We start from the raw sequence: 26,840 nt of genomic DNA on the forward strand, positions 1-26,840 counted from the left end.
TTCTCCTTCACATAGTTCAGACAACTGTAGTGTCTATGAACATCTGACTACTACCTTTGACACACATTAGACAGAACATGTCTACCTGGAGCATAAGAAAGGAAACAGTCAGAAATTACATCAGTGGAATACTGCAAAATGGTGAAAAAGTAGATCACAGCTGGAAAAAAAAATGGCAGTAGCAACTATAAAATATTTTTGGTTCCAAGAGGTCACAGCCATGACAAATTATCATCTGTTATGCTGACTTTGCTGACTTAATAGTAAAATATGAAAGACTTCAGGAAGATTTATGCAGTGTTATCTTGGCTTACTGCCATAACATATCATTATCAGACATAAGGTGGCTTAAAGCATTTAATTCAATTATCTTGTTTCACTAAATGAAAATTCTTTTGCTGTTATATAAATAAAAATGGGTCTTATTTTTAGTTATTATTTACTTTACAGAACTGTAATATAAGCGTGCTACAGTGGCTGACATAATGACATAAGACTTCAGTCTCACGGCACTGTGGGTCTGTCTTACAGTCTCTCTGGATTTTGTATGTTCTCCCTGTGTCTGTGTGCATTTTTTCTGTAAACTCTGGTTTCCTCTCACATCTCAAAAAACAAGTTAGTTGATTGGCTACACTAAGCTATTACATATGACTACCTCATGAATGTTTGACATGCTAAATGCCCGACAAACAAATCACCAACCATAACATGTCAAAATTCATTAAGCTGAAAACAACATTACCTGACGACCTGTAGATTGACAAAGGAAACAAATTTCCTTTTCTGATCAATAAATCGCAATCCTACTACACACACGGGTCAAATCTGTGTTAATACTGGTAGTGTTGCAGAAAAGGTGTTTTTAAGGTAAGGTGCATGGTTAGGGTTAGTATGCATTACTGTGGTGGAACAGGGGGTGCTAACTCTTACCATGATCTTGATCTAACACTAACCATGCACCTTACATTAGAAAAAACCCTGTCCATAATGCTTGGACACTCAACTTACACACACAACCTTAAATGTATCCCTTTGCTTAACCCTAACTCGCAAACACTCCCACATACACCAAATCTATCTCCTTAATTAACCCTTACCCTAATCCTAACCCACAAACAATGACACTTTCTTTAACCCTAAAACACACACACACACACACACACACACACACACACACACACACACACACACTTGCAAATGACCCTAAATCTATGTCTTCAACTAACCCCTACCCTTACCTGACCTTTTTTTGGCAAAATGATGAGTCAATCAAACCAGCTGTCAGTCACGTTGCTGGTCACACAAACAAACATGCAGTAGACTTTACATATAAGTAGAGATCAATAGAAATACAGATATATTATATAAAGACATATACGTATGTATATTACCTGAGTATTGGTACCAGTTGAGAAATGGTAAATAAAATTGTGCTGAGTATTTTTAATACGAATTTATAACTAACTTATGAAAAAGAAAACGTCTGGTATCCATTTAATTAAAATAGCATGTGGCATCAAATTTTCATGCAGTACACTTGAGGTCTTGTATCAGTCTAAAAGCATGTATTTTAGAACAAGTTTTGATTAAGGATGGTGTTGCACTTAAAAACAAACTGCTGTATAAAGAAGCAGTCTGTATTTCAAAGTTTGGCACTTTGGTGCCTCATGCTTTAAACAAAGAACTGGAGTGGAAGGCTTTTCTGCATTAAGTGTTAATTATTAGTTTGTGTTCAATTGTTTTAATCAATTGATTAATGATGTGATATTTGTTATTTAAGTATAGCTTGTGCTACTGTGATGTTAACTCTGTGAAAGGCTTGCTAGCCGAGGCACTGGAGTATTAAACAGTTTGGGATTTTATGCTTCTGTTTTTCACTTTCTCTGTGTTTTTTTTATTTTTTATTTTGTTGTTTAGTGAATATGGCCAGCGATTCACTTCTTGCATTAATGACTACATTATTTTGACACAAGGCTGTTTTTGGTGTCGTAGCATTGCCAAAGTGACTGCCAATCAATCTTCCTTTGGCAAAAGAAATTACAAGCATGTCATTCATGACAGCATTATTGTAAGTATAGTAAATTCACATGAGCATTAAATGTGTCCTCTAATAGCTAAGATCTATAATACAGAAGTTTCATTTTTCAATTTTAAGACAGCAGGATGACAGCCAGCTAGTTTAACGGAGCTAGACAAAGAAGAAACTTACTTTTGTTTCATTTTCTCTTGTCCCCTGTATTTTTGAGTATATTTTCATTAACTGCCTCTGTATTATATATTTAACTGATTGATTAAGCAATTTTAGCTAACAAGCTATCTCAGCCAGTCAAAAGAATATATAAAGATATGCAGATGCCATTAAGTGAGTTACAGTAGTTGGAGCTGACTTTATTGCACAATACAAGACACTTAAGTACTAGTGGGTCATGCAATAGAACACACTAAACTAGCTTAGTTGGTTCTTTAATTATCCCAAGCAGTAACAACTGTTCACAAGAAGCTTGTCACTACTACTTGTAAAAATTGAGTTTGCAATGAGAACACAGATGAACCCATGCTACTATGTGTTCTGTGAAATGATTTCTAAATACATTGCCAAAAGGTATCAAAGGGAACATATGTGTGAATGTCCTAATTTCCTGGGATGGTCCCAAATGGTGAAGTTCGAGCTGTGTATTTTTTTTGTCTGGGGGAGACATGCACATGACAGATAGCTTTATTCTTCTGAGTAGGTGGATAATTGTGGTGTCTTCACTCTTGGCTAACAAGACATGGGTATGTTGCAATAACGTAGCATTATGTTTGGAATCTTAGAAATTTCTAATGCCTCTTGCATCCATTCTGTATGGCTCTCTATTGAGATGTCGGGATAAACTTCCAAAAAAAAGTCCAAAAAACCCAGGAAAAGAGCAAATCGCAAAGATCGCTCTTCTCTTTTAAAGTTCTGTTTTGTTTGGTGGCAAAGAACCCTGCAACTTTCCTACGTCTCCTCCTTTGAACTTTTATATATACCAGCTCCAAGATCACCACACCTTAAAGAAAGGGAATATTCTAGAAAATGGCCATTTCTGACTTAGTATATGTAAGTCTGTTTTTTGGCCATTCAGTCTCTGTATTTTGGGACTTGCTCTGGTGGATCCTGACACTTCATATGGTCACCATTCTACACCCTGCATAAAATTACCAGATACTCAGTCCCAGCCCTGCCAGCAGGATTCTGAACTGGGAGGTTAGAGCCAAGGGAGCAGCTCATCACAGGAGCTATCTTTGTCTCTGAGAATTATTTCTGGCTCTGCAGTCACAGATTCTACTTAACTAACATCTTAGTCAACCATCCTCACTTTCTCAATCTGTTACTGCTTCTGAAAGCACAACTGTTCGGTAATGCTGACCCAGTCACTGACTGCTGTTCTTCTCTTTGTCTCTTTAGTCAAGCACTTTCAAACTGTATTGTTTTATTCTTGCCAAGTTTTTTTTTTCAGTGAGAGAATGAAAGACAATACCCTACAGAAGCATATATAGATTTATGAGGTAATATTTTCGAGATGCCATGTTAAACCACACATTCTTTGTTTACAGGCTGGATGACTCTCTTATTGCCCGCCTTTGAACTACCATAAATCTATTTCCTTAATACAATGAGTTCTGCAGGGCAGGACACAGTACTCTATATGGAGACATATTGGATCTTTATAACAAGCTCTAATATTTCATCTTGTGCGACCCCTTATTCTGTTTATTCTTTTCTCCTCTCACAGTTTTCTTTCCTTTAGATAATTTTAAAAAAGTAGCCCAAATTACTCTTCTCATTGGTACTTACTAGTGTTCACCCTTCCTTTATTATCCTCTCAGATATATAATCTGCAATGTAAATAGAAAATAATTAATTTAAACTGCAACAATTTAGACCATATCTCTGATCTAGCAAAATCTCTTATCTTCCTTTCCTCCCTTTATGTTGTATCAAGTCATGTTGCATAATTGTGTGTCTTGAACAAAAACATGCATACATTTATTTATAATTAGTATCCTGTGAGCCCTATTCAGCATGGTTTAACCAGTGTGTTTATTTATTATTATTATTATTATTATTATTATTATTATTATTATAGCATTCGGTCAAGGTATAACCCATTATTTATATATTTATTTCTATTCTATGTATCCTACTATTTACCTTGACGTTTAATATTTTTTAGTATTCCGTGTATCCTAATTTTTTTAGTATTACTCCATTTATTTAGTATTATTCCATGCATCCTACAATAAGCCAATGTTTAAGCTGTCTGTCTCAGTATCTCTCTGTCTTTGTCATTATATTAGTCTCACCGTCCTAACATTTAAACAGTGAATAACCCATTTATTTATTGCTGTTAGCCTTTAAGTTCATTTGTTTAGCTCTCATGGGACATATTTCAAGTATTTCTAACATGTTTATGAAACCACTGTTAGGCAGCAACTGAAGACGAGCTGATTGATATAACCTTTTTATGCATGCTTGTAACATTACAGCAGAAAAACAAGTGGACTTCTTCCATCGAGGCTCTGATAATTTTTGTAATGGTGCAATATAACGGAAAAAAGAGTATACAGGTAAATGACAGTTTATCATAAAACCCCAAATTAAAAATAAATGGAGAAATGACTTCTATATAAAATATATGAAACTGATAATGGATGTGGTCATTATAGCTTGCTGTTCTACAGGTGTTGGTTTCTTTAAAGTTCATGGATTTGGATTTTTTAAAGTAAATTAAAGCCATATGAAAAAACCTTGATGATTGGATGGGTGATAGGAAATTCACCCCACGGATCACGTCAATTGCCCTGTTAGACAGGGGACCAGGGAAGTAATAGCCAGGGAATTGTTATGGCTATAGGCCCTAGGGCTGATAGCCTAGTACCAACCTATGAACCTATATAATGCAAAACACAAATATGTAAACAATGTGTAGCTGTTAGTTCTGATTTTTTATATGTCTGAATTATTTCTGTATGTGTAGCTGTTGGTTCTAATTTTTTATATGCCTGAATTTATTTCTGCATTTTTCCACATCAGTAAAACATGCTTTTTGGCCTACTAGGCTTACTACAGCACTCCTCTACTGGTAGTTCTTGATGGCATGAAAAACGTCTGTAGTACAAATGACCAACACTAAAAAGCGTGAACACTAAGATGCGAACTAACTGCAGCAATGGCAACAGTGAAAGTTAATAGTTTCCTAAAAAGCATTTTTTGCAGCGGTAAGATCACCTGCACTACCTGATGTGGAAGCCTGCATTCCCTGATGTGGAAGACTGCATTTCCTACAACCCCAATTTAAATATATTGCTTCAGTTTTCTCGACCTAGAAGAAAGGAGAATTCTCTAAGATACAACAAATTCCAACATTTGTGTTCACACTGTAGTGTCAAATATTTTCTTAATGCTGTCCTACCTGTGGTTCTCCTAATGACAATGAAAATCTTTTAGTAGCCACTATCTACCCTTACAGCAGGTATTCACTGTAAGTGCTGCCTAACAGGTGGACACCTTATTTAAACCTCAAGCTTTTAAAATTACAGTTTTGCAGTTTGGCATACTGTGGCAGAGGATTGCACATCTTGGAGACAGAAAGGGATGCAGATTGTAAATTGTGCTGGCTTGTGTATTTTTCACTCACCAGCTCAGACACCTACAGTGATGCTGAGCAGCAACCCTGCATTGGTGGTACAGTGGTGAACACAGCTGCCTTCCAAGTAGATGACCCAGGGTTCAATCCCTGCCAATGCAAGAAGTCTGTACATTTATACACTTGTTTTGTTGAGGGTGGAAAATATGGTGCTCATTTTAGGGGTTAGGGGTTGGTGGTTGGCATAATGATTAAGATGTTTACTTCACAGCCACAAGGTGCAGAGTTTGATTCTCATGTCTGAGGGAAAGTGGCCAGGTTTAAAATGGCCCACAAGGCAGCTAGCCTATTACTTACCTATGAACCTATGAATAGCTTTCCATTGTCCCAAAGCACATTCCCCAAATCCCTTAAATGGATATTCACTGCTATTTTCTTCTTAAAATTCTACCCTTCAGGTGACAACTATTCACTGCCTTCTCCTTTCATTAAAAGCTGTACAAAATCTAGCTCACCATCCACTAGCAGAAAATAGATCTAGTTATCTATGTAAAATACAAGGATGCTCATCAGTTTAATGACTACAAAATACTCTGCAGTTTTAAGCTTGTCTACTTTTAATTAGCCTGTCTACTTTTAATTAGCCTGAACTGTACAAATGCCACATCTTCTTGCAATAGTATTAAGCATTCAGAGTTATATGCTCCCTTAGGATAAAACAGTCCATTTGTTTTGTATTTCTCATGCTATATGATGACTATACAACCATACCAAAGTTATCTAAATAGCACATAGTGCCAAACTCTGTAGTCACAACTACCATTGTTAATTTTCATGAACCATTCACATATTACTGTGCAGAATGAGATAACTGCTTATAAAACCATCAAATAAAACTAGAACAAACTCCACTTAAAAAGAAAGATAAAATAGGGAAAATTACACAACACCCATGCATCTCATTGGGTTTAACTGACATGGCAAGTGCAATATTGTTGGGCTGGTCTGCTGCTCCATCGATTGATCCATTCATCCTCAACCCCTTTTTCCCATTTTGCACATGGGGGTCGGGGTGTCAGACATCAGTAAATCAAAATACCAGCTCCATGGGACCTGACCATATTCCTACATAGTATAAACACCAGTCTGCTATAATCCCCGCATATTCTTCCAAAAAAATTGTTACAAATGGACATTTTGCAGAAGTCTGATATCATACTATCAGTAGTCACCATACATAAGGGGAGTCTCAGCCTCCACACTCCAAATACTCCAGACTAAAACATAGAGGCCTTCTCTAATATAGACAACTAATTAAAAATCTCACAACTAATACTTAACCCCAAAAAGACTCAACTTATGTTTTTCACCCGACCAAAACATTTGACTCTTCTGCTCTTTTCTCTATCAATTCTACCAATAACACCCAAATCTCCCCAGTATCACAAACTAAACGTCTTGGTGTAATACTTGACCAAAACTTAAAGTCTGACAAACATATACCACAAACCATATGCAAAGTCCATAAAAAACTTGGAACCCTATACCGCTGCAAAAACTATCTAACCAAAGACACCAAATTTACTATGGCCAAAACTCACCTTCTCTCTACATTGCTCTCTGCATCCCCTGTATTAGCAAACCTTAACAAGACAGACCTACACAAATTGTTCATATACCATAATAAAATAGCTAGATTTGCAACCAACTCTAATTTCCACTCCCACCACTGTCACTCACTAAAACAACTAGGTTGGCTAGAACTCTCCAACTTAACTAAACTATAACCAACTCACCATGGCTCATTACTTGCTGTACCACCCAAACAAGATTCCTGATCTCTCAGGCTTACTCAACTTTCACAATTCTGCTCACCAACTAAGATCCACAAACAAAGCCCTTCTTAAAGTAGCTAAGTGTAGACACAATGCGGGAGAACCCCTCTATTCCTACGCAGTTGCTAAAATCTATCTGGAATTCTCTTCCACCAGATATCAGACTGCAAAGCAGAGTCCTACCTTTAAAACCCAATTAAATTCCCACCTCAATCTCATCTGGCAATGTACCTGTACTGACCATGGCTAGCCCTACTACCCCCATTCAGATAAATCTTCCTCTGGCACTACTCAAAGGTCAAACACACAAAAAAAAAAAAAAAAAACCTACCATAATGAACTGTATTTTTAACTGAATGCATATAACTGTATATAGTATTACTGTGCCTTCTTACTCAAATAATTACATTTTCTGCTTTACTACTGTACACTCTATATATTGTACACTTCTGTAACTTCTGATCATACTATACCATGATATACTGTTGTTTGCTCTGTTTGTTCTACTAATTTGTACTCATACCGACTTTTATATTTTTATCATGTATGTGGAGCTGTTGTATTTTTGTATTTTGTATTTTGTATTTTTATGATTGTCATGTATGTGGAGCTGTTGTATTTTTGTATTTTGTATTTTGTATTTTTATGATTGTCATGTATGTGGAGCTGTTGTATTTTTGTATTTTGTATTTTGTATTTTTATGATTGTCATGTATGTGGAGCTTTTCTCCCTGGGTCTCTGTTGAAAACAGGCACATGATTGCCCAGTCAGACCAACCTGGTAATCAAATATAAAATAAAATAAACAAAAATAAATTAGCCACTTTTGTGCTCTCTCTCGCTTTACATAGTGGATAATAATTCAGTTTAGCCTAAAGGTCATTGTTGACTCTATACTAAGAAAAATATGGTTTGTAGAACAGGTAACCTTGGTACTTAATCTGGTGGCATTTCTTAGATAAGAAGAACTGGCACAGGATGAGGAAGTGACAAAACTTGCTGCATGCATGCTTTTTTCAAAGGTAGCCAAAACAGCTCCCCATAAGGGCATTATACACAGCTCAATGTTAACCGCTGTTTAGTTCAAAAGTCAGATCACATATACCTTACCTTTAGAAAAACCCTTTCCATAACACTGTCATTATTCAAAGTATATATGAATTTTGTGGTATGGTGTTTGTATTTTTCTTTTCTGATCAGTTTTTGTTTGGGTTTTATCAGTAAGTTGATTTTCAAAATGCTGGCAATAACCTCCCATGTTTCAATGCTCATGCATTTAAATATATCAACATTTACTCTTGTACACAGGTGCACACACATACAGTTTAATCAAAATTCATTCAGACATTGCTTAAATCTGGTATTGCTTTGAAACTTTTACTGCTCTTACAACAAGCATTACTGTTCATCAGGTACAAACACCCCAAAATACTTTATTCATTGCAATGACTGCTTTTCAGGCTTTTGAAATGTTTTGAGTGCTTAGCTAGCCTTTTAGCAATCCACCAGACTTTGAACATCTAAGGAACTCTTTGTGGTCTGCATTTCTGCTGCTGACGTGCCATAAAACACTTTAGGAGTAAGACATCAGGCAGTCTGTTAGGAATTTCTGAAAGTGGTCGGACACTATTGTTCCTGACATCTTGTGCAAATGCTTCTTCGGACATATCTTTAGACATTTAACTGGATATTACCAGCTACATCTTTGTCCAAAGTATATTAAACATGCTTGTCTTGAGCAAATGCCTCTGGTTTCTTCTCATCAACTTTGTATCCTAAGTATGAGCAGCGGATGAACTGGGTTGCTAACAGTTTTTCAGCCACTCCTCCTGGGTGCTTCTCTGTGGCGCTTTACAGTATTCTCACATTATCTCTTCTCTCTTTCTTGTTATTTAAAATCAGATTTTTATTTTGACTTGTTTGTCTATCTTAAACATAACTCAGGTTTTTGTCTTCCAATAAAGACACAGATGCTAGAATTCTACTCTTTAATCTACAAGCAATCAATAATTGAGATGGAGAACGGCTTACACCTTGGACTGAAGTATTCCTATATTTCAGTTAATCTAAGTGCATTTCAAGATGGCAATCACTTCTCAAGGTATTTGATGTTTTCATGAGTTCTTGACTGTTTATTACAGTTTTCTAAAGTTTATCAGACTATGGGTAATCATGACCACAAGTTGTATTTTCAAATTCACATTGCTCTGAAAACTTTAATTAATTCCATATTTATATATTGTAGACCATTATTAATTATTAATAGATCAGTAATCTGTATCTTCCAAACAGTTCTAGTACTGCATTAATCACATTTCCAGTTAAAGGTTCTGTTAAATTCAAAACCTTGCGAAACTTTGAAAAGCAAGTTAAAATAATCACAGCATTAAACTTGAAACATATTTGGTCCTACCTCATCCTTCCTGAAATGAAATAATATGGCATCTCTTTGCTTGGATTATTATGGTAATATGTATTACACACTGCACAACTCTGAATTTCTTGTTAAACCTGAAATGACAGTGCTGCAAAGTATATCGTGGGTCTTTTTTATACTTCAAATTTCCCAAGTACGACTCATGTATTCTTGTCAACAATTCAATATATTGCTGATTAAGCATTATTAATTTATCAGACTTAAACATCAAGCTTTGTATGTTTAAGTGAGGATATGTTGATATGTGTTTCTTCACAGCAGATTCTTTTCAGGCCACCCTTTCTGCCACTTCTTGAAGTATCTGCATTTTTGGTTCATTCTTCATACATTGCTAAAGCTCTATGCTTGTTTTTAGTCAAATGTCATTATGAAGCTATCTAATTAACTTCCATTTCATCACTAAGCAAATCTTGTTGTTCTGCAAAACATAAATGACTGAGCTTATCTACTGCAGACATTTATTTTTCTTATTTATAGTTTTCAATCATACCATAGCTCTGCAATAAAATCCTCTGTAGTCTGAGCATTGCCTTGTACAATGGATACTAAATATAGCATGCAATGGGGTGTGCTCTGTTTAATTGACACTTTTTTCACATAAATACAATCCTAGAACCTTTTATACCAAATTATAACTAGTACTTCTGTTACTGTCAGATAATCTGTCTTCTGCCACTCCAAGAAGTACTGAAGCCATATATGCAGTTGGTTTGTCTTGCAGAATCAGCAAATCATTTCTACCTTGACCAGCATCTGTTTATAATGCATAACAGTCTGATCAAAATACTTTAAAGTGAGTGCATCAGCTACTGTTTAAGAATTTCATATCTACCATTCCTTAAACATGCACCATTCCACATGTTGTCAGTAATTTCTTTAGTGGTAAATGCATATCTGACATATTTAGAATAAAATGTCTAAGATATTTATCTGGATATTACTGACTACATCTTTGTCCAAGGTATTAGTCTCTGCCACTATCATCATGCTTGACTTGAAAAATACATCTGGTTTCTTCTCACCAACTCTGTATCCTAAGTATGAGCAGCAGATGATCTGGGTTAATAATAATTTCTTAGTCACTCCTTCTGGATACTTCTCTGTGTCCCGTGCAGTATTCGCACAATATCTCTTCCTTCTTTTTTGTCATTTAAAACAAATTACTGAAAACATGTAGAATGGTGCATACATTAGGTGCAAGGGGCCACATAGTTCAAGACTGGGAAAATAGTGTGATGGGGCTGTTTACTCACTATATATATATATATATATATATATATATATATATATATATATATATATATATTTTTTTTTTTTTATACACTGAACATATGCAAAAGGTTAGATAAGTTAGATGCTAGAATCATAACTGCAGTAAGAAATACCATCATCCTCAGATATGCAGATACCATTTTGATGGCTGAATATACAATTGAAGAGCCTTTTAATAAAGGTTAAAGAAAGTTCAAATGCTGACTTGCTGCTCAATATAAAAAGCCCTAAAGCTGTAATCCAATCCTATCAACTGCTTGCAAATAATGCTGAAATGGGGATAGTGACAAATTCTAGGTTCAGACTTGTGCAGGAAGGGAGAAAGTACAGTTGTGTACACTTACCATAAATGTAGATGTTCGGGTGTATTCACTGTTGCAGTCATTACATTTGGGTAATCCTGCTGGCAGGTTGCCCTCAGTCGGCCTGAATTCCAAAGCCCTGGGTCCTGCATCGGCTGCTGTCGCCCTTTCCCTGACGTCAGGCCATTAGGGGTACAAAGTAAGTAGCCGACATCATTTTCTTCAGTTTTTCTTGTCCCAGATGTCAGGTGCTCCCTAAAATTTTACCTTAATCTACAAGCAAATACACCACATAGGTTGTATGAATCTGAGAAGGAAAGAAAAGTTCCAGCAGTAAAAAGGGGGATGGTGGGTGGGTAACCTGGACTGCAACAGTGAATACACTCGAACATCTACATTTATGGTAAGTGTACACAACTGTACTATGTTCTTCGTGTTTCACTGTTGCAGTCATTACATTTGGGTACAGTCCCAAAGCTATGGTTGGGGGGCTGGAGCTAAACAGCATTAGGAGTAGCTATGAGGCCCTGCAGAACTGCAGTGGCAAAGCCTGCCCTAGATTTAGAGTAGAGTGGCAGATGATAGTGCTTTGTAAAGGTGTGCACTGAATTCCAAGTAGCATCCTCTAAAATGTCTTTGGTTGGTACTCCCCTGAGAAAGGCTGCTGAAGTGGCTGCAGCTCTGGTGGAATGTGGCCTAATGCCCTTAGGCTCTGGCTTGCCATGGTGTAAATAGCAGAAACGAATGCAGTGGCCTATCCACTTTGAAATAGTTTGCTTTGAGATAGCCTTTCCTTGTGATCCTGCAGCATATGCCACTAGTAATTAATCTGTCTTCCTGAAAACCTTGGTTCTGTCCAAGTAGAATCTAAGTTGTCTGTGTACGTCCAAAGAATGCAGAATTCTCTCCCCCTTGTTCTGCGGTTTTGGATAAAAAGTTGGCAGATTAATAGTTTGGTTAAGAGACACACTGGTTACCACCTTAGGCATAAATGAGACCCTGTCTGGATAAAAAATGATAAAAGGTTCCACAGCCACAAGGGCCTGTAGCTCTGAAACTCGTCTTGCAGAAGTTATTGCTAGGAGTAGAGCTGTTTTTCAAGATAAAAACTTTATATCAGCAGTAGCAGCTGGCTCAAAAGGAGGCGGGGTAAGTTTTTCCAAGACATAGTTGAGGTCCCTTGCAGGTATTGGTGATCTCCTTGGAGGCCTTACATTTTTGGCTCCTCTGAGGTACTGCTTTAATAAAGAATGAGAGAAGATAGGTGGCTCTGTATTGTAATGAGCCAAAATGGCAGAGGCATGAATTTTAATTGATGAAAAAGATAGGCCTTTGTCCAGCATCTCAGTTAAGTATTGCAAAATCTGAGGAATATCTGGTACAGCTGTATCAGTTCCTTGTGCCTGGTTCAAAGCACAGAATCTCTTCCATTTCCCCGCATAAGATTTTCTAGTACTAGACGTTCCGGCTTCCAAAATGACATCCATCACAGCTTTACTGAGAGGTGTGTTTTGTATGACTACATTATCCGCCATGCTGCCAGGTTTAAAGTTCTGAGTTGGCTGTGCAGGATCTGATTGTTTTGCTGGGACAGTAGATGAGGTATTTGAGGTAAGGTCCAAGCTGGGCATTGAGACAAGTTCCTTAGGACTGGATACCAGTACTGGTGGGGCCAGTCTGGGGCAATCAGTATCATCTCTGGCTTCTCCTGTCTGACCTTTAGGAGCACTTTGGAGAGGAGAGGCAGTGGAGGAAAGGCATATACTGATAGGTTTTTCCAGCTGAAAGATACGGCGTCCACTTTCAATGCTTGTCTGTGATAAGTCCTTGTGCAGAATCTTTTTAGTTGGTAGTTGTGAGGGGAGGCAAATAGATCTATGTCCGTGCATCCCCATTTCCTTGTTATCATGCTGAAGACTTGTGGATCCAGCTGCCACTTGTGGGGATCCATGAGGTTTCTGCTTAGTTCGTCTGCCAGAGTGTTTTCCTTTCCTGGCAGGAATTGTGCCTGCAGATGTACTTGGTAAGTCACTGCTGTGTCCCACACAGTCATGGTTACTTTGCAAAGGGGGTAAGAATGTGTGCCCCCCTGCTTGTTTATATACCATATAACCATGGTGTTGTCTGTCTTTATCAGTAGTTGTCCTGGATGAAGTAGGTCCTTGAAGGCTGTCAGGGCATTTTGAACAGCTAGCATCTCTTTTTGATTGATATGCAGATGCCTTTGGTTTGACGACCATGTACTATGAATGCATCTTCCTGCCATGTGGGCCCCCCAGGCATAATCTGATGCATCCGTTGTTAGTGTCTGCCTGGCTGGGGGTAATGTGAATGGCTGTCCCTTGTTCTGGTGGCAAGCCTTCGCCCACCATCGAAACTCCTGTTGCAGGCAGGGAATGAGAGTAATCATTGTTTCCAGGCTGTGGCAATGTTGAGTCCAAACACTTTTTAGGTACCATTGAAGTTTCCTCATATGCAGTCTTGCATATGGAATTAGTAGGATGCAGGATGCCATGAAGCCCAAAGCCTGCAGAATTTTTCTTGCAGATAACTGGGCCTTTGTTACCAACAATTTGAAATAGGTAGTCAGTTGCCTTTGTTTGTCTGACATAAGATAAGCCATCTGGGCAGCTGTATTTAAGCTTGCACCCAGGAATATTATCTCTTGAGAGGGTACTAGTTTTGATTTTTTTTCATTGACTATATACCCTAGGCATGCTAGAAGCCTTTGCACAAATGCCAGATGCTGTAGAAGAATGTCCTTGTTCTCTGCTTGAATTAGACAGTCTTCCAAGTAAGGATATATTTGTATTCCTCTTTGTCTGCAGAATGCAATTACTGGTGCCAGGCACTTTGTAAAGACCCCGGGTGCAGTAGATAAGCCAAAGGGCAGTGCAGAGAATTGGTAATGCATTGAGCCAGCCTTGAATCTGAGGTATCTTCTACATGATTGTCTGATTGTTACATACAGGTATGCCTCTTTTAGGTCTAAAGTCACAAGCCAAGCATTCTTTCCCAGCATGGGTAGACGCTGCTGCAAAGTCAACATTTTGAATTTTGGTATATTCAGGAATGTGTTCAGAATAGATAGGTCCAGTATTGGTCTCCAGGCCTTGTCCTTTCTGGGTACCAAAAACAGTCTTGAGTAAAATCCTTGTCCCTGCTCTTGCTCTGGTACTTGCTGAATGGCCTCCATGTCCATGAGGGATGAGACTTGTTTTTGTTCCCCTGTCCATTGATTTTTTTGGCAGATCTGGCCAGCCGTTTGCCTTTGGCAAGGTATGGAAATGGAACTTGTAGCCTTGTGACACTATATTTAGAACCCACGTGTCTTGGGTTATAATGTGCCAGTTTTTAGAAAATAGTGCTAATTTTCCCCCTAAGGGTGCTGCCAGGAGATAAGTGCTTGATGCAGACAAGGGGAAGTCATTGGGACTGTTTCCTGTATGGTTGTGATTTGTCTTCTCCAACTTTGGAGGTAGAAGCACCCCATTGCTTTGACCTGTATGAACCTTGAGCCTGGGATCTGCATCTAGGGCATCTGGATCTGCCCCTTTGAGGCCTGTCTGACACAGGAAAGGACCAGTTCTTTGTAGGCCAGTGTCTGCTAAACCTTGGTGGCTGTACTTGTAAAAAACTTTGACAGTTTGCATAGATTTAGTTTTGTCCTCCATTTTCTTTAACACCTCTTCTGCCTTAACACCAAACAAAGTATCATGTTGTAAAGGTGCATCTAATAATTTAACTTTGACATGATCAGGCAGATTTTGTTCCTTTAACCAAGCATGCTTCCTAATTACAGAACCCATATCTGCGGCCCTGCAGGTGGCCTCCAAGGAATCAAAACCACATTGCAAAGTATGCTTTCCAACTTGTTCAGCTGCATGCAACAGATCCTGCATTTCCTTGTTTTCTGCACATTCAGAATTTAACAACATTTTCTGTTTAAGCAATGCCATGACATGTTGCTGATATTTGAGCATATGAAATTGACAGTTTAAGGCCCTTATAGCCAAGGTAGCAGATGTGTAAACCTTTTTTCCCCATCTATCCAGTTCCCTGGAATCTCTGTCGGGGGGGTAGGGTTTTTTGCTGCGGAAGCCCTAACTCCTTTGGGACCCTGTGAAATAGTTTCTGGGTCTGCAGAAGGGTTTTTACAAAGGAATTTATGAGAGTCAGGAACCCTGTAATATCTGTCAGGCTTAACAGGAGCTGGAGGTAAGGAGTCAGGGGTAAGACTAGACTCCGAAAACACATCATCTACAATGTCTAACACAGGTGGGATGGCTAGAGGCCTGTGTTGAGGTAGTAAAAGGAAATCCCTGAGCCTCTTTTTAGATTCTGAAAAATCTTGGCTCTCCCAGTGGAAATGCTCCCTCATGTTATGCAAGGTTTCCTCAAAAGAGTAGTCCTCTGGAGGAGAAGCTGAAGGTATAGATTCTTCAGCATCAGAATCCTCATAGGGGGGAAGAGAATATTCCTGATCAGAAGAGGAATCAGAAGAAATAGAAACCTGATCTGAAGATTCATAGTCAGTCTCTTGTCTAGGTCTCTTATCAGGAGGGGGATGGGAACCCCTGATTAAGGTAATTAAGTCTTCGGCCATTTTGAGCATCTGCTTTTTGGGCATAGAGGCCTGTCCACATGGCTCTTGAGTTTGTTTCTTTGCTTTAGAAGGAGCTTTAGACTTTGCCTTTGAAGCTTAAGTTGGTTTAATGTAAAGATGTTTAGGTCTGAAAACACCCTCAGAAGCCGGTGCCTGCTCAGTGGCTCCGAACCCATTTGGCTCCAATACTTTGAGTTTCCAGCGGCATGGCTGACTCCACGTGGGAGTCGGAAGCGGCCTACGACTCTAAAGTAGCGGGTGTCAGGGGCTGCGAAAGCGCCTCACTGAGAACTGGCGAACTGGTGACTGGCTTAGGAGAAGCTTTGTCGTCGGTTTTGGACCTCGGTTGTTTATCTCTCTCTTTTTCTTTGCGTTTTTTGTGAACTCCGGTAGTCGGATGGCTATCCGATGACATTTCTGGATAATTAAACCTGCATCCAAAATAGTTTAAAGCAAAATCATACCGATGCTTAATAGTGTGTTGGTTAAATCTAGCACAAAACCGACAACCAGAAACTTTGTGATCAGGGCCTAGGCAAGGAATACAGTAAGAATGAAAGCTCTTATGAGGTATTTGCTTTCCACAAGAAATACAATTATTTACTTTTTCTGACATTGGTGTGGAGCAAGAAAAAAGTTTCCCCAACGGGGTACTTAGCTTTATTGAAGACTTTGGATCTGAAATACGAACACGAAAATCTCAGGAGTCAGCCGATTGGCACTTGCGAACTGCTTCTGCTTTGGGCACTGCGCGGCAAGAAATACTGAAGAAAATGGCACTGGCTGCTTCTTTTATACCCCTGATGGCCTGACGGCAGGGAAGGGGGTGACAGCAGCCGACGCAGGACCCAGGACTTTGGAATTCAGGCCGACTGTGGGCAACCTGCCAGCAGGATTACCCAAATGTAATGACTGCAACAGTGAAACACGAAGAACATCTATTACTGCATGGCAGTGCCTGGTTTAGAGACTCGAACCCAGCACAGTGAAAGTATTTGTGGGTGAACAGTGAGCCAGGAGCTGAAAGCCAGTGCTGGATAACATTGTGAACATGAGTTGCATCTCATTTCAACTGTGGAAATTATGTGATGGCGTCTGTCCCAATGACATGACTACTGGATTTTCTTATATATTAGGTTTCAAGTATTTTCTTACACTTTTTGACACAACCAGCCTGCCTTGACATTTTGCCCATTGAATTCTTCCACTGGCTGACCATAGACACATTACCACATAGATTAGTGTAATGTTGAAGTGAGTTTTTATCCTTGGATAGTTCAGTTGCCTGTTCCATTGAATTTTTATAACCAGCATATATGGAAATATCCCATGCATGAGCCAGGTAAAATGATTAGTCACACACTGATATTATCCAAGTTCTAAACTCTAACATAAGAATCATTTTAATGGGTTTCTTTATAAATCATGCCCTTTAACCTAGTGGGATAACTTGATTATGAATAATGCAGCTGGAAAATAAAGCCTAGAACATCAGTAATTTACCCTAAATTAAGGGAGAGATGAGTTTTTTGTCATGCTATTGTACAAGGTTTGTGCATTTTTTTAATAAAATGTACATTAGCCTTATTGTAGTGGGCACCCCTCTGCTCAGAAAACATACTAACACATTAGAAGGGCATTTAACAGGCAGACTGACAACATTCTGGATCAGTTTGGCTGCATAACAAAAATGAAAACACCAAAGTCACAATAAGGGAATATGCAGCTGAATTCTTCAGACACATGTAGGATGTTTACAATATGCCCAGCCACAAATATGAAGAGCCTTCTTTTATTCACAGAAAGTACTGGCCCCTGGCTATGCACTGCGGTATAATTAAGTTCTGATGCTGCTATAATGATCACAAAGAGGGATCCATGAAAGACATTACAAAAGAATACCTCTGCTCAAAAAAGGGCAGCTCTGTACCTCTTGTATTATAATAATCATGCTGTTAAAAGTGAATACGTAGGTATGACTCCACAAGCAAGGTGCAAAATGGGGAATAGTCAGTCATGTTTAATCAGCTGCCATATTTTGGTAAACCACTGCTGTCAGAGTGCATCATCTCAGGATAGTATTAAAGTAAGAAAGTTTCTGCTTCCCCCAAGGTTGTGTGATCTTATAGTACTATATTTAGACATATGGGAGTGTGGGAGTATAGGAGGTGAGCTCCAAGGTAAAAGCACTTTTTTTCACTGTTTTTTTTTAAAGTCAAGAGTACGCCAATTCACTCTTGTATGGTACAATATTACAGTACCGATCCATTATAACATTACTGTTGAATACCTAACATACTGATGGATGAGCGTGTATAACATTATCACCAATGGACTGAGTGCCACTGTAGAAATTTCATAGCTGCTATGTAACATACAAACAATACTGCATTTTCCCATTACAGATACAATACTAGCGCAACTCTCATTCTGCATATCCCTTGTTCCATTCATGCTGCAGATTACGGCTTAGTCAAGCAGTTTAGAAAATATATTGCTCAGGAGGAATGTGTCATGGGCTTCACTTACACACTGCAAATGAACTGCAGTAACTGTTGACCCAATTATGTTGCAAGTATCAAGACAAATATAGTCAGTGCCCCAACATAGGTCATGTGACTTTAACCAGCCTATTACTGCTCCTCGCTAATGGTTACTTCTCATCCTTTCTCTCCATGCATTCTATTTTACTAAAACTGCTCTACTCCTTCCTACCACTCTCTTGGCACACAGTGTTGATAAATAATGATTAATCAGATAAATATGCTTTTATTATTGTAACTCCATAGTTTATCATCCTGAAATTTCGGAAATGACTGCTGTACATTACTGTACTTCCAATGCATGCATCTACTCTTGTATACAACTTATATTTGCTTATTTCCCATACGTATCTAATACACAGATAAATATGTTTTGTTTCTGTATATAAATCTGTTTTTTTTTTTACTTATATAGTGATATAGTCAGTAGGGTTGTGTTAACTGGCCCACTGAGATCAGTGTACTCCTCCAGTAAACAAACATAAATCAAACATTAATGCAGAAAACTCATATTTGAATCTTCCTAACTTACTCACAGTAGAATAAACAACTTGAAAACCTGCACAATTACTTAGGTACTTACGCAGTTCATCAAAGTGTGTTTCAATGCCATCTGAGCCATGTATGGAGCAGATGAGCCGTGCCTTCAGAAAGGTACTCCACTTATTCACCAAACTGCGCTGTCCACCAATGTCATTCTGTGGGTCAAAACAACAAAGTAATAGACTAAATCTCAATACATCACTCTAATTTAAAATAATGCAAGCTGCACAATAGTTGTTTTTTTCTTTTCTTAATTCACTGGTTACCCTCCAATTTGGGTAATTTTAGATACTGAATCATTATGAGTTCTGTCTCACTCTATGAAGTTCTGAACAGTTATGGATAGTGTATAAAAAGACAACAGTTAAGGGCAGTTCTTCTAATTTTACTTTTAATGCAAAAATAGCTATCATTTATTTAACTACATTTAAAAAAAATCTTAGGGTTAGAAAACACAGTTTTTCTCTTGAGTAGATATACTAGTGAATTTAATTGTAGTGGCCATGTCTTGTCACTCCAGGGAGATCTTGGTACCATACCACTTGTATACCGCTGTGATATTATGAACTATCAAGTTCTAGACTGTAGTCTTTAGCCTTTGAACAAGCCATCTAGAAAAGCTTTTCCTTACTAGAAAAACAATAGTGCTGGTAAATGTGAACTATTCAAAAAGGCTTCACAAACTGTACATTCCACTTCCTACAAGCTACTTAGAGTTGACCTCTGATTTCTTAAACAATGTCTGATAAGGTCCTAATTGAAAGTTTATGCTTGAAATGCACTGCTGGGGTGGGATACCTTCCAAGATTATAGAATAAGCTTCCCTATACCATCCAAGCAAATCAGTCATTAACTTCCTTCAAAACTAATCTTGAAACATTTAAAGTGAAAACATGGTTTTATAATCAAGCTTTTTGAAAACCAGTAGGTTGTAAGCTCGACAAACAAACAAACCTATAAACCTATGACTGCTAAGGAAATTTTCATGAACACAGAATCTTTTTCATCTCTAGCTCTTTTTAAAGCTCTCCTGTCTCTGACAGTGTTCCTTTTTTAAGCCATAACCACGTACATTGGCATCACAGTCTTCTAGTAGGGCAGTGACTGTGATATCTCAGTACCAAATAGTTAGCTCAAGTAAGGACAACCAGCAGGAATGGAGAAAATCTTCAAGCGTTAAAATAATGCATTAAAACTAGAAAGAAAAGGCACATACTGAACTAGAATGAAGGACATTAAAGGTCTCTTGAACATGTCATCAATTCATTATCTCTCCTTTCAATCTCATTAAATCTTACCTGACATGAAGAAGAGACACAGCAAAACCTGCACCTCTCATCTCAGACAGACACATAAAGATAAATTGCTGCAGGAAACAGGTGCTAACATTTCAGTAATCTTTTAAATTTATCCCCAGGCTTTTTCCACTTATGTATTTCAGAAAGAAAACATACTAGGGGTTCTGTGGCCGTTTCACCTCCCCTCATATCCTGCCTGTCTACCACCTGCATTCATACAAGCTGTAGATTTTCAGCAGAGAATACCACTATGGACACAATCCCAAATACAACATTTTGAATTCTTATTTTATTTCATTTTTATGATACCGGTTATACATTATACTGCCCATATGATAAGTCCTAGTTTAATATGACTAGTACTGTGACTGCTGTTCATTATAAAAAGTACTCATTTCAAGTAAGGTCATTAAGGGGGTAGTCTCATTTAAAATGCATTAGCCTCAGAAATCTACTTATTTATTTATTTACATCCATTTGTTAACCAGAAATGCCCAACACAACAATTCCCAGCTACCCAGTTTCAACAGAATCCTGGAGAGAATAGCCCCACAATAATTAAAGTACAAAAAATTCAGTCCATTAAGAACATCTCCAACGTATAAAACAGCATTCAGTATAAGCTAAAATAATATTACTCATCACATATGCATTAAATCCTAAATAGCTACATTAGTTGTAAATGTTGTTAAGAACACAGTGAAGAGATCTATGCACTGTTGAATGTTAACAGCAACTGTGGAAAAGTAAAAAAATCTAAGTGACAACTATGGGCAATGGCTCAGAGAGTTTATACTATCTGTCCAGCAGACATTATTCATGCTTTGTGCTGCTCCACATTAGCATTATTAGCCAAAGCAGGATACTTGGGAGTGTTTAGGGATTTAATAGTAAAACCATGACTGTTAAGAAATCTTGTTGGTTAAACATATTTTGTCATTAAGTAATAGAATGAAGGGGACAATGTTCCTTGCAGTGGAGATACAGGGAGTTTTGTCCCCCTATGTGAATGTGGGTTTCGAATTCTAAAAAATACATTTTTTAAAATTCTCACGAAAATCAAATTCCTCATGTCAGCTCTCGTCATATGAAAGCAAACTAAGATGATGCATTTAATATGATAAATTCATGTTAAGCCCTACAAATGAAATCTAAAAATAATGCAGGCAGTCCTTCCTTTCCCAGATAAAGGCAGACAAAAGGTCTGTCATTCATATGTAATTGCAAAATTAATGAACATTGGAATAGGCCTTTCTTTTTAATGGCTATCTACAATTTTTGGTATGTATTTTCTTGTATGTCATGTCACTGATACGGACATTTTTATATTAAAGCTATAGTAATTTTAACTGTCTATAACTGTCTTCACAGCATAACTTTCTAGTTTTCTTCGGTATGTATTCATCATGTGTGTTAGCTGCCTGTATTATTGTACACTTGTTACTCTGCTGCATTGTTTTATTATTTAAATGATGTCCCAAATCTCATTTTATCAGCTGCTGTAAATGAGAGTACTTCTGACTTACCCAATGTGCTTCACAGTCATCAACAAACAATCAAATAAATAAGGTCATATCACTCTGAACCTGTGGAGGTACTCAGTCCTTTTCAAAGACTGACCTGCCAGTGTTCTGGAGGTAGCCAAAAGCAGATTTGCAAGATAAACTCCATTTACAATCAGTTGCCATAGTAATAAATGGAGCTCTTGAAATTTGTACACTAACCTCAGATGGTTGAATCTTGACCCTTTTGGCCAAACTAATTTGTCTTCACAGTTCAAACAAATGTTTGTATCTTAAGAGCTTACGTGTTACTAAAATGTAAATGGCAAACTCTATAGGGCAAATTAAACTTTGTAGTGGATATATTCTTTATACTCAAAGTCTAAATTTGACTTTTTAGTTGAAATAAACACTTCTGTAATTGACTTATACCTTCGTAGTAACCTCTAAAGCTACACACACGACACAACATCTACAACAACCGGAAAGGCCACAGAAATACCTCACAAAGAGGATTACCAGCCTCAAACAGATGCCCTACTCAGACTATCTCAAAAAACTCCAGCTTTACTCCATCGATATTGCCTACTCAGAGGCGATCTCTGTGTAACATACAAAGCTATGTCAAACCCAGAGCTGTTGGACATGCTCCACTTAAAGAAATCCCAATCCCTCCGAGCTACATGCTCTAGGGACCTAAACCTTGCCACCACAATAAACAGAACATGCTGGAGGGATAGATTCCTGTCCCAGAGACTTCCCAAACTCTGGAACAAACTACCTGTCTATATCAAACAAAGCTCCTCACTGGCACTCTTCATGAAAAATCTTGATGATTGGATGGGAGATAGGAAATTCACATCAGGGATCACTTTTCGGGCACACAGGGGCACGAAAAATCTTTTTCTTGGAAAGGGTAGGTACCTTTTTGGCTAGGCTTATATAGGTCCTAGGGCCAATAGCCCAGTACCTACCTATGAACCTTTGAACCTATATGTTTATGAACAGCTGTTAATATCCCTATTTACACTATACAGAGATTAATGATCAGTGCAGTTTTGCTGCTTGTAATACAAACTTTAAGAAGAAATGTTTAAATCTCTTGGATACAGTATGGCTCTAGAATTATTACTGCAAATATGAACAGACAGTATTAGAGGCATCACTAGAATGATTAGTGACATCTCAGGCATTTCTTTTTAGAGCAGAGTTTAATGAACTAAATGTAGCTTTAACTTCACTTTTTTTCTTTTAACTAAGAAATATTTATTCCTTTCAAAAAAATGAAAGTGACTGCACACATCAGCTGCACACACTTAAAGCAATTCAAACTAATACACTGTCAAGTTTTATGACTACTGCGATGTCTAGTTTTGATTGCAGCAGTAATGCAATTTAAAGAATTGTATAATGCCACAAAACTACCTGAGATGAGATACAAAAAGCTTGTGAATATGAATTTAAATCCAGTCACATCTTTTTCTCTACATTTCACTGTAAATATTATAAAATTCAGGTGGATATCCCCTCTCCAAAAACATCCATCTCTCTCTTTGTCTGTCAATTTTTGATACTTCAATAAAAACTGATCAAATTCCAAAATCATTGTTGCAAGAGGGACAAGTTGCCCTTTCACTAAACTTTTTTTCTGAAACACAAGATTGTTATTATCAAAGTTCAACACCGTACTGGAATATATAGGGTTAAACCAAAACAACCATTAACTGTATCTTTAAAAATGATGACATCTAAGTAATAAAACTGCAGCTGCGGACTTGTGAAGAGTAAATTTAAAACAAAACATCAGTACATCCATTTCATTAGAACAAAAATGTCATCCAAAAATCTAAAATTCTAACATTAATAAGCTTTGAACTGAACACAAAACTCTTTTACTGATAATTTAATACTAAATTGGAGTAGCATGGAGCATATGCTGCATACATAGCAACACCTGTAACCTGATTAAAGTATTCCCCTTCAAAGTATATAAAATTATTAAACCAACTTCCATGAATTTACATATTACATTTAGTTCATTAAGTATTAATAATGGCACAACATCTCTAAACTAATCAAATCCAGTTCCATAAGGAATAGTAAATAGCTAAGTCCTCCATATCTAATACCACAAAAAACCTTTGTCTGAAAATGTCAGACAACAATTTGCTTAAATGCCATGAATCTTTTAATAAATATTGAAAATTATTAAAAAAGGCTTAACCTTGTTGTCTATACAACTAGCCAAAGGTTGTCACCAATCCACCAGCTTCAACTACAGGGTGCAAAGGGGGATCAATAATGGATTTGTAGACCTTTGGTATGCCAAATGTTATTGGTATTAATGGTATCTGCACTTTTAAAAAATAAACATATGAATATTAATTCTATATTCTAATAATAAATCCAGAAACATAATTTTGTTATAAGATACATTAATTTCATTAAAGGGTGACAGAGTGTAAGTACTTTTTCCTATATAGTCAACTACGTCCATTATCACTATACCACCCGCTTGTCTGGCTTTATTAGCCTAACTCATCTACTGGAAGATAGTTCAAACAAAAGTTTCTTTACTTCCATAGACAAATCAAGGATGGTATGTCTATATTTCTTGTTTTTACCAAAACTCTTAAAATCATTCTCAGCTAGTCCCTCAAATAAATGGTGGATTAAAAGTATTCTTTCTGTGTAAGGTTCTAAAATCCATTGTTTGGGTATTAATAGAAAAAAATATAGCAAGACTTAATTTACAACTAAAACAGAGTAGCTCAAGTAGAGTGTTACCTATATTTGGTTTTAAGATAAGAACAAAATTTAAGTCCCTTGAAAACAAGGCAAAGTGGGAGTCACTGAGGTCATCCATGGAACTGTAATTATATAACTTAAACCTTTTCTTGGATTTATCATTCTCAAAACATAGAACAGGTGACTGCTGTCCCACGAGTTGTGACCAAATGATAGTAATCCTCCATCTTCCCCCTTGAAAACAGGTACATCATTCATTCACAGCCATCTGCATTGCAATAGTTCAGGGAGTTGTACTTGGGTTTTGTCAGTCTCTATGATTGTTGAAGTGAAGATTGAAGTTTACAAAAACCTCTCTGTCAGCAGCAATGTTATCCTCTGTGTTATGTATACTAAAATTACTGGAGTTCTCTTTAAAAGTTGAAGAAAGCACAACCTTTTTCTCTAAACCCAAACCAGGTGAGGGACAGGCTTGTTTGCACTTCCGCTCCCTCTCCAATTTTTTAACCTTTTGTACTTTAATTTTAGTTTCATCAACTTTAAAAAACATTTAAATATTTATTCTTGTTATGCTTGAACAAGAAGTCTTTTGTTAAATTGTCCAATTTAGAAATCCCATGTGAACATAGCCATAGTTTTTTACATTATGTTTAATATTTCCATAAGTTCAACACACACCCTATCAAACAGAGCCAGTATGTCCATGTGTAATCTTGTTCCTTCTTCCACACCATTAGGCTATTTTTATATCTGAAGACCCCTGGGTACTATGTAATCACAAATGCATTGCTGCAAATAACTGTTTTTTTACTTGCAAATTCTGGTACTGGTTTTCTCTCAAACAATATAATTTTTCAGAAAAAGTACAGTACATGTATTACCTTCAGGTCTATTACAAACAAACTGCTTAACCTGTTTAATTAAAAAATGTTATCTCTGTTGCTGATATATAAGTGGACTGGCTTATGTTCCTGTATTACCACAATCTTCATTCTTTATTATTGAAAATTTCAGGGATGTCTTGTAATGATGAAGAAGGCATACATTCACTTGACTTATTTTCTACCTGTAAGAAAAATGATTGATTCTGCTGAGAGAATCTTAGAAGCCACAGTAATTGCTTATTTGTGAGCAATATTTATAGAAATTAATGTCATAATTCCAATTCAAGATTTAACTAAAGCAAATTAGAGAAATGATTTGTTTCTCTGAATGAATAAGGGACTCATGGAAACTAAAGAAATGACTTGCTGCTTTAAATAGATAATGAAATCCTAGATCTAGCATCCTCTAGACCCCGAATGCCTCTCAATAAAAGTAAACAGAGTGGGCAACCCGTGGCACAGGCCTTTAACTTCTCATTCTCTACCTTTACACCAGAACGAAAAAGGAAAATGGCGCTGTGACATTTTAAATATCCTAAACAGCCACAGCTTCCTGTCTGGCAGCTACAAATCATTGCTCACACATCACAGTGTGGCCAATTGTATGGAGAAAGTAGTGGAGGAACAAGTTAAAGAATTTACTTACACAGTATCATTCAGGGGCATAACATGGTTTCTGAGTAAAATACAATACTCTAACATCCATGTGAACTCTTTAAGATCAGTCTTCCATAAAATGGACAAACACTGTCGTATATTGCACTTCCTATAATACTGATCAAGATATTTTAGTTTTGCAACTTCCATGGTACTACTTCAGTAAGTAAAGAATATCAAAATTAGTGATGAAATATGCTTGTGGTTTAATGATTCTCACCAATAGGATTTTGAGGTTAAAAGTAAAATGTTAAGTGAGAATATAGATATTAGGATCTACCTACCTACCTATACATTTTACTGGTTTTCTTTCAGGTCATTACCTACAAGTATGCGACTTTGTTTCAAGGCTTTACCTACTTGTAAATCTCAGTGACCTCATTTCAAGCATTTATCTATAAATATCTGTGGCTTTTCAGACCTTTAACTGCGTACGAATACCTGTGACTTGGTTTCATGCCTTTACCTATGTATAAATATCCTTGACTTTGATTCAGACCTTCATCATCCTTCAGAATTTAAATAGAGCTCTCTATCATGTATTTATTTAATCTGATATTTACATTTGTTGATTAGGCTAATCCTAAGGGACCTACAGTAA

At 37.2% G+C, this 26,840-nt stretch overlaps 1 protein-coding gene across 1 annotated transcript in view; it reads right to left on the reverse strand.

Moving 5' to 3' along the window:
• LOC122806852 (semaphorin-3A-like) overlaps positions 1-26,840 on the reverse strand; it is a 1,149,356-nt gene that overhangs the window by 250,115 nt on the left and 872,401 nt on the right. Inside the window, exon 8 of the mRNA XM_044077612.1 lies at positions 19,191-19,305. Within this exon, the coding sequence (XP_043933547.1) occupies positions 19,191-19,305 (115 nt within the window). The remainder of the gene's footprint in view (positions 1-19,190; positions 19,306-26,840) is intronic.

Source organism: Protopterus annectens, chromosome 7.part0, assembly GCF_019279795.1.
Source record: "Protopterus annectens isolate FY-2018-M chromosome 7.part0, PAN1.0, whole genome shotgun sequence".
Classification (NCBI taxonomy): Eukaryota; Metazoa; Chordata; order Ceratodontiformes; family Protopteridae; genus Protopterus; species Protopterus annectens.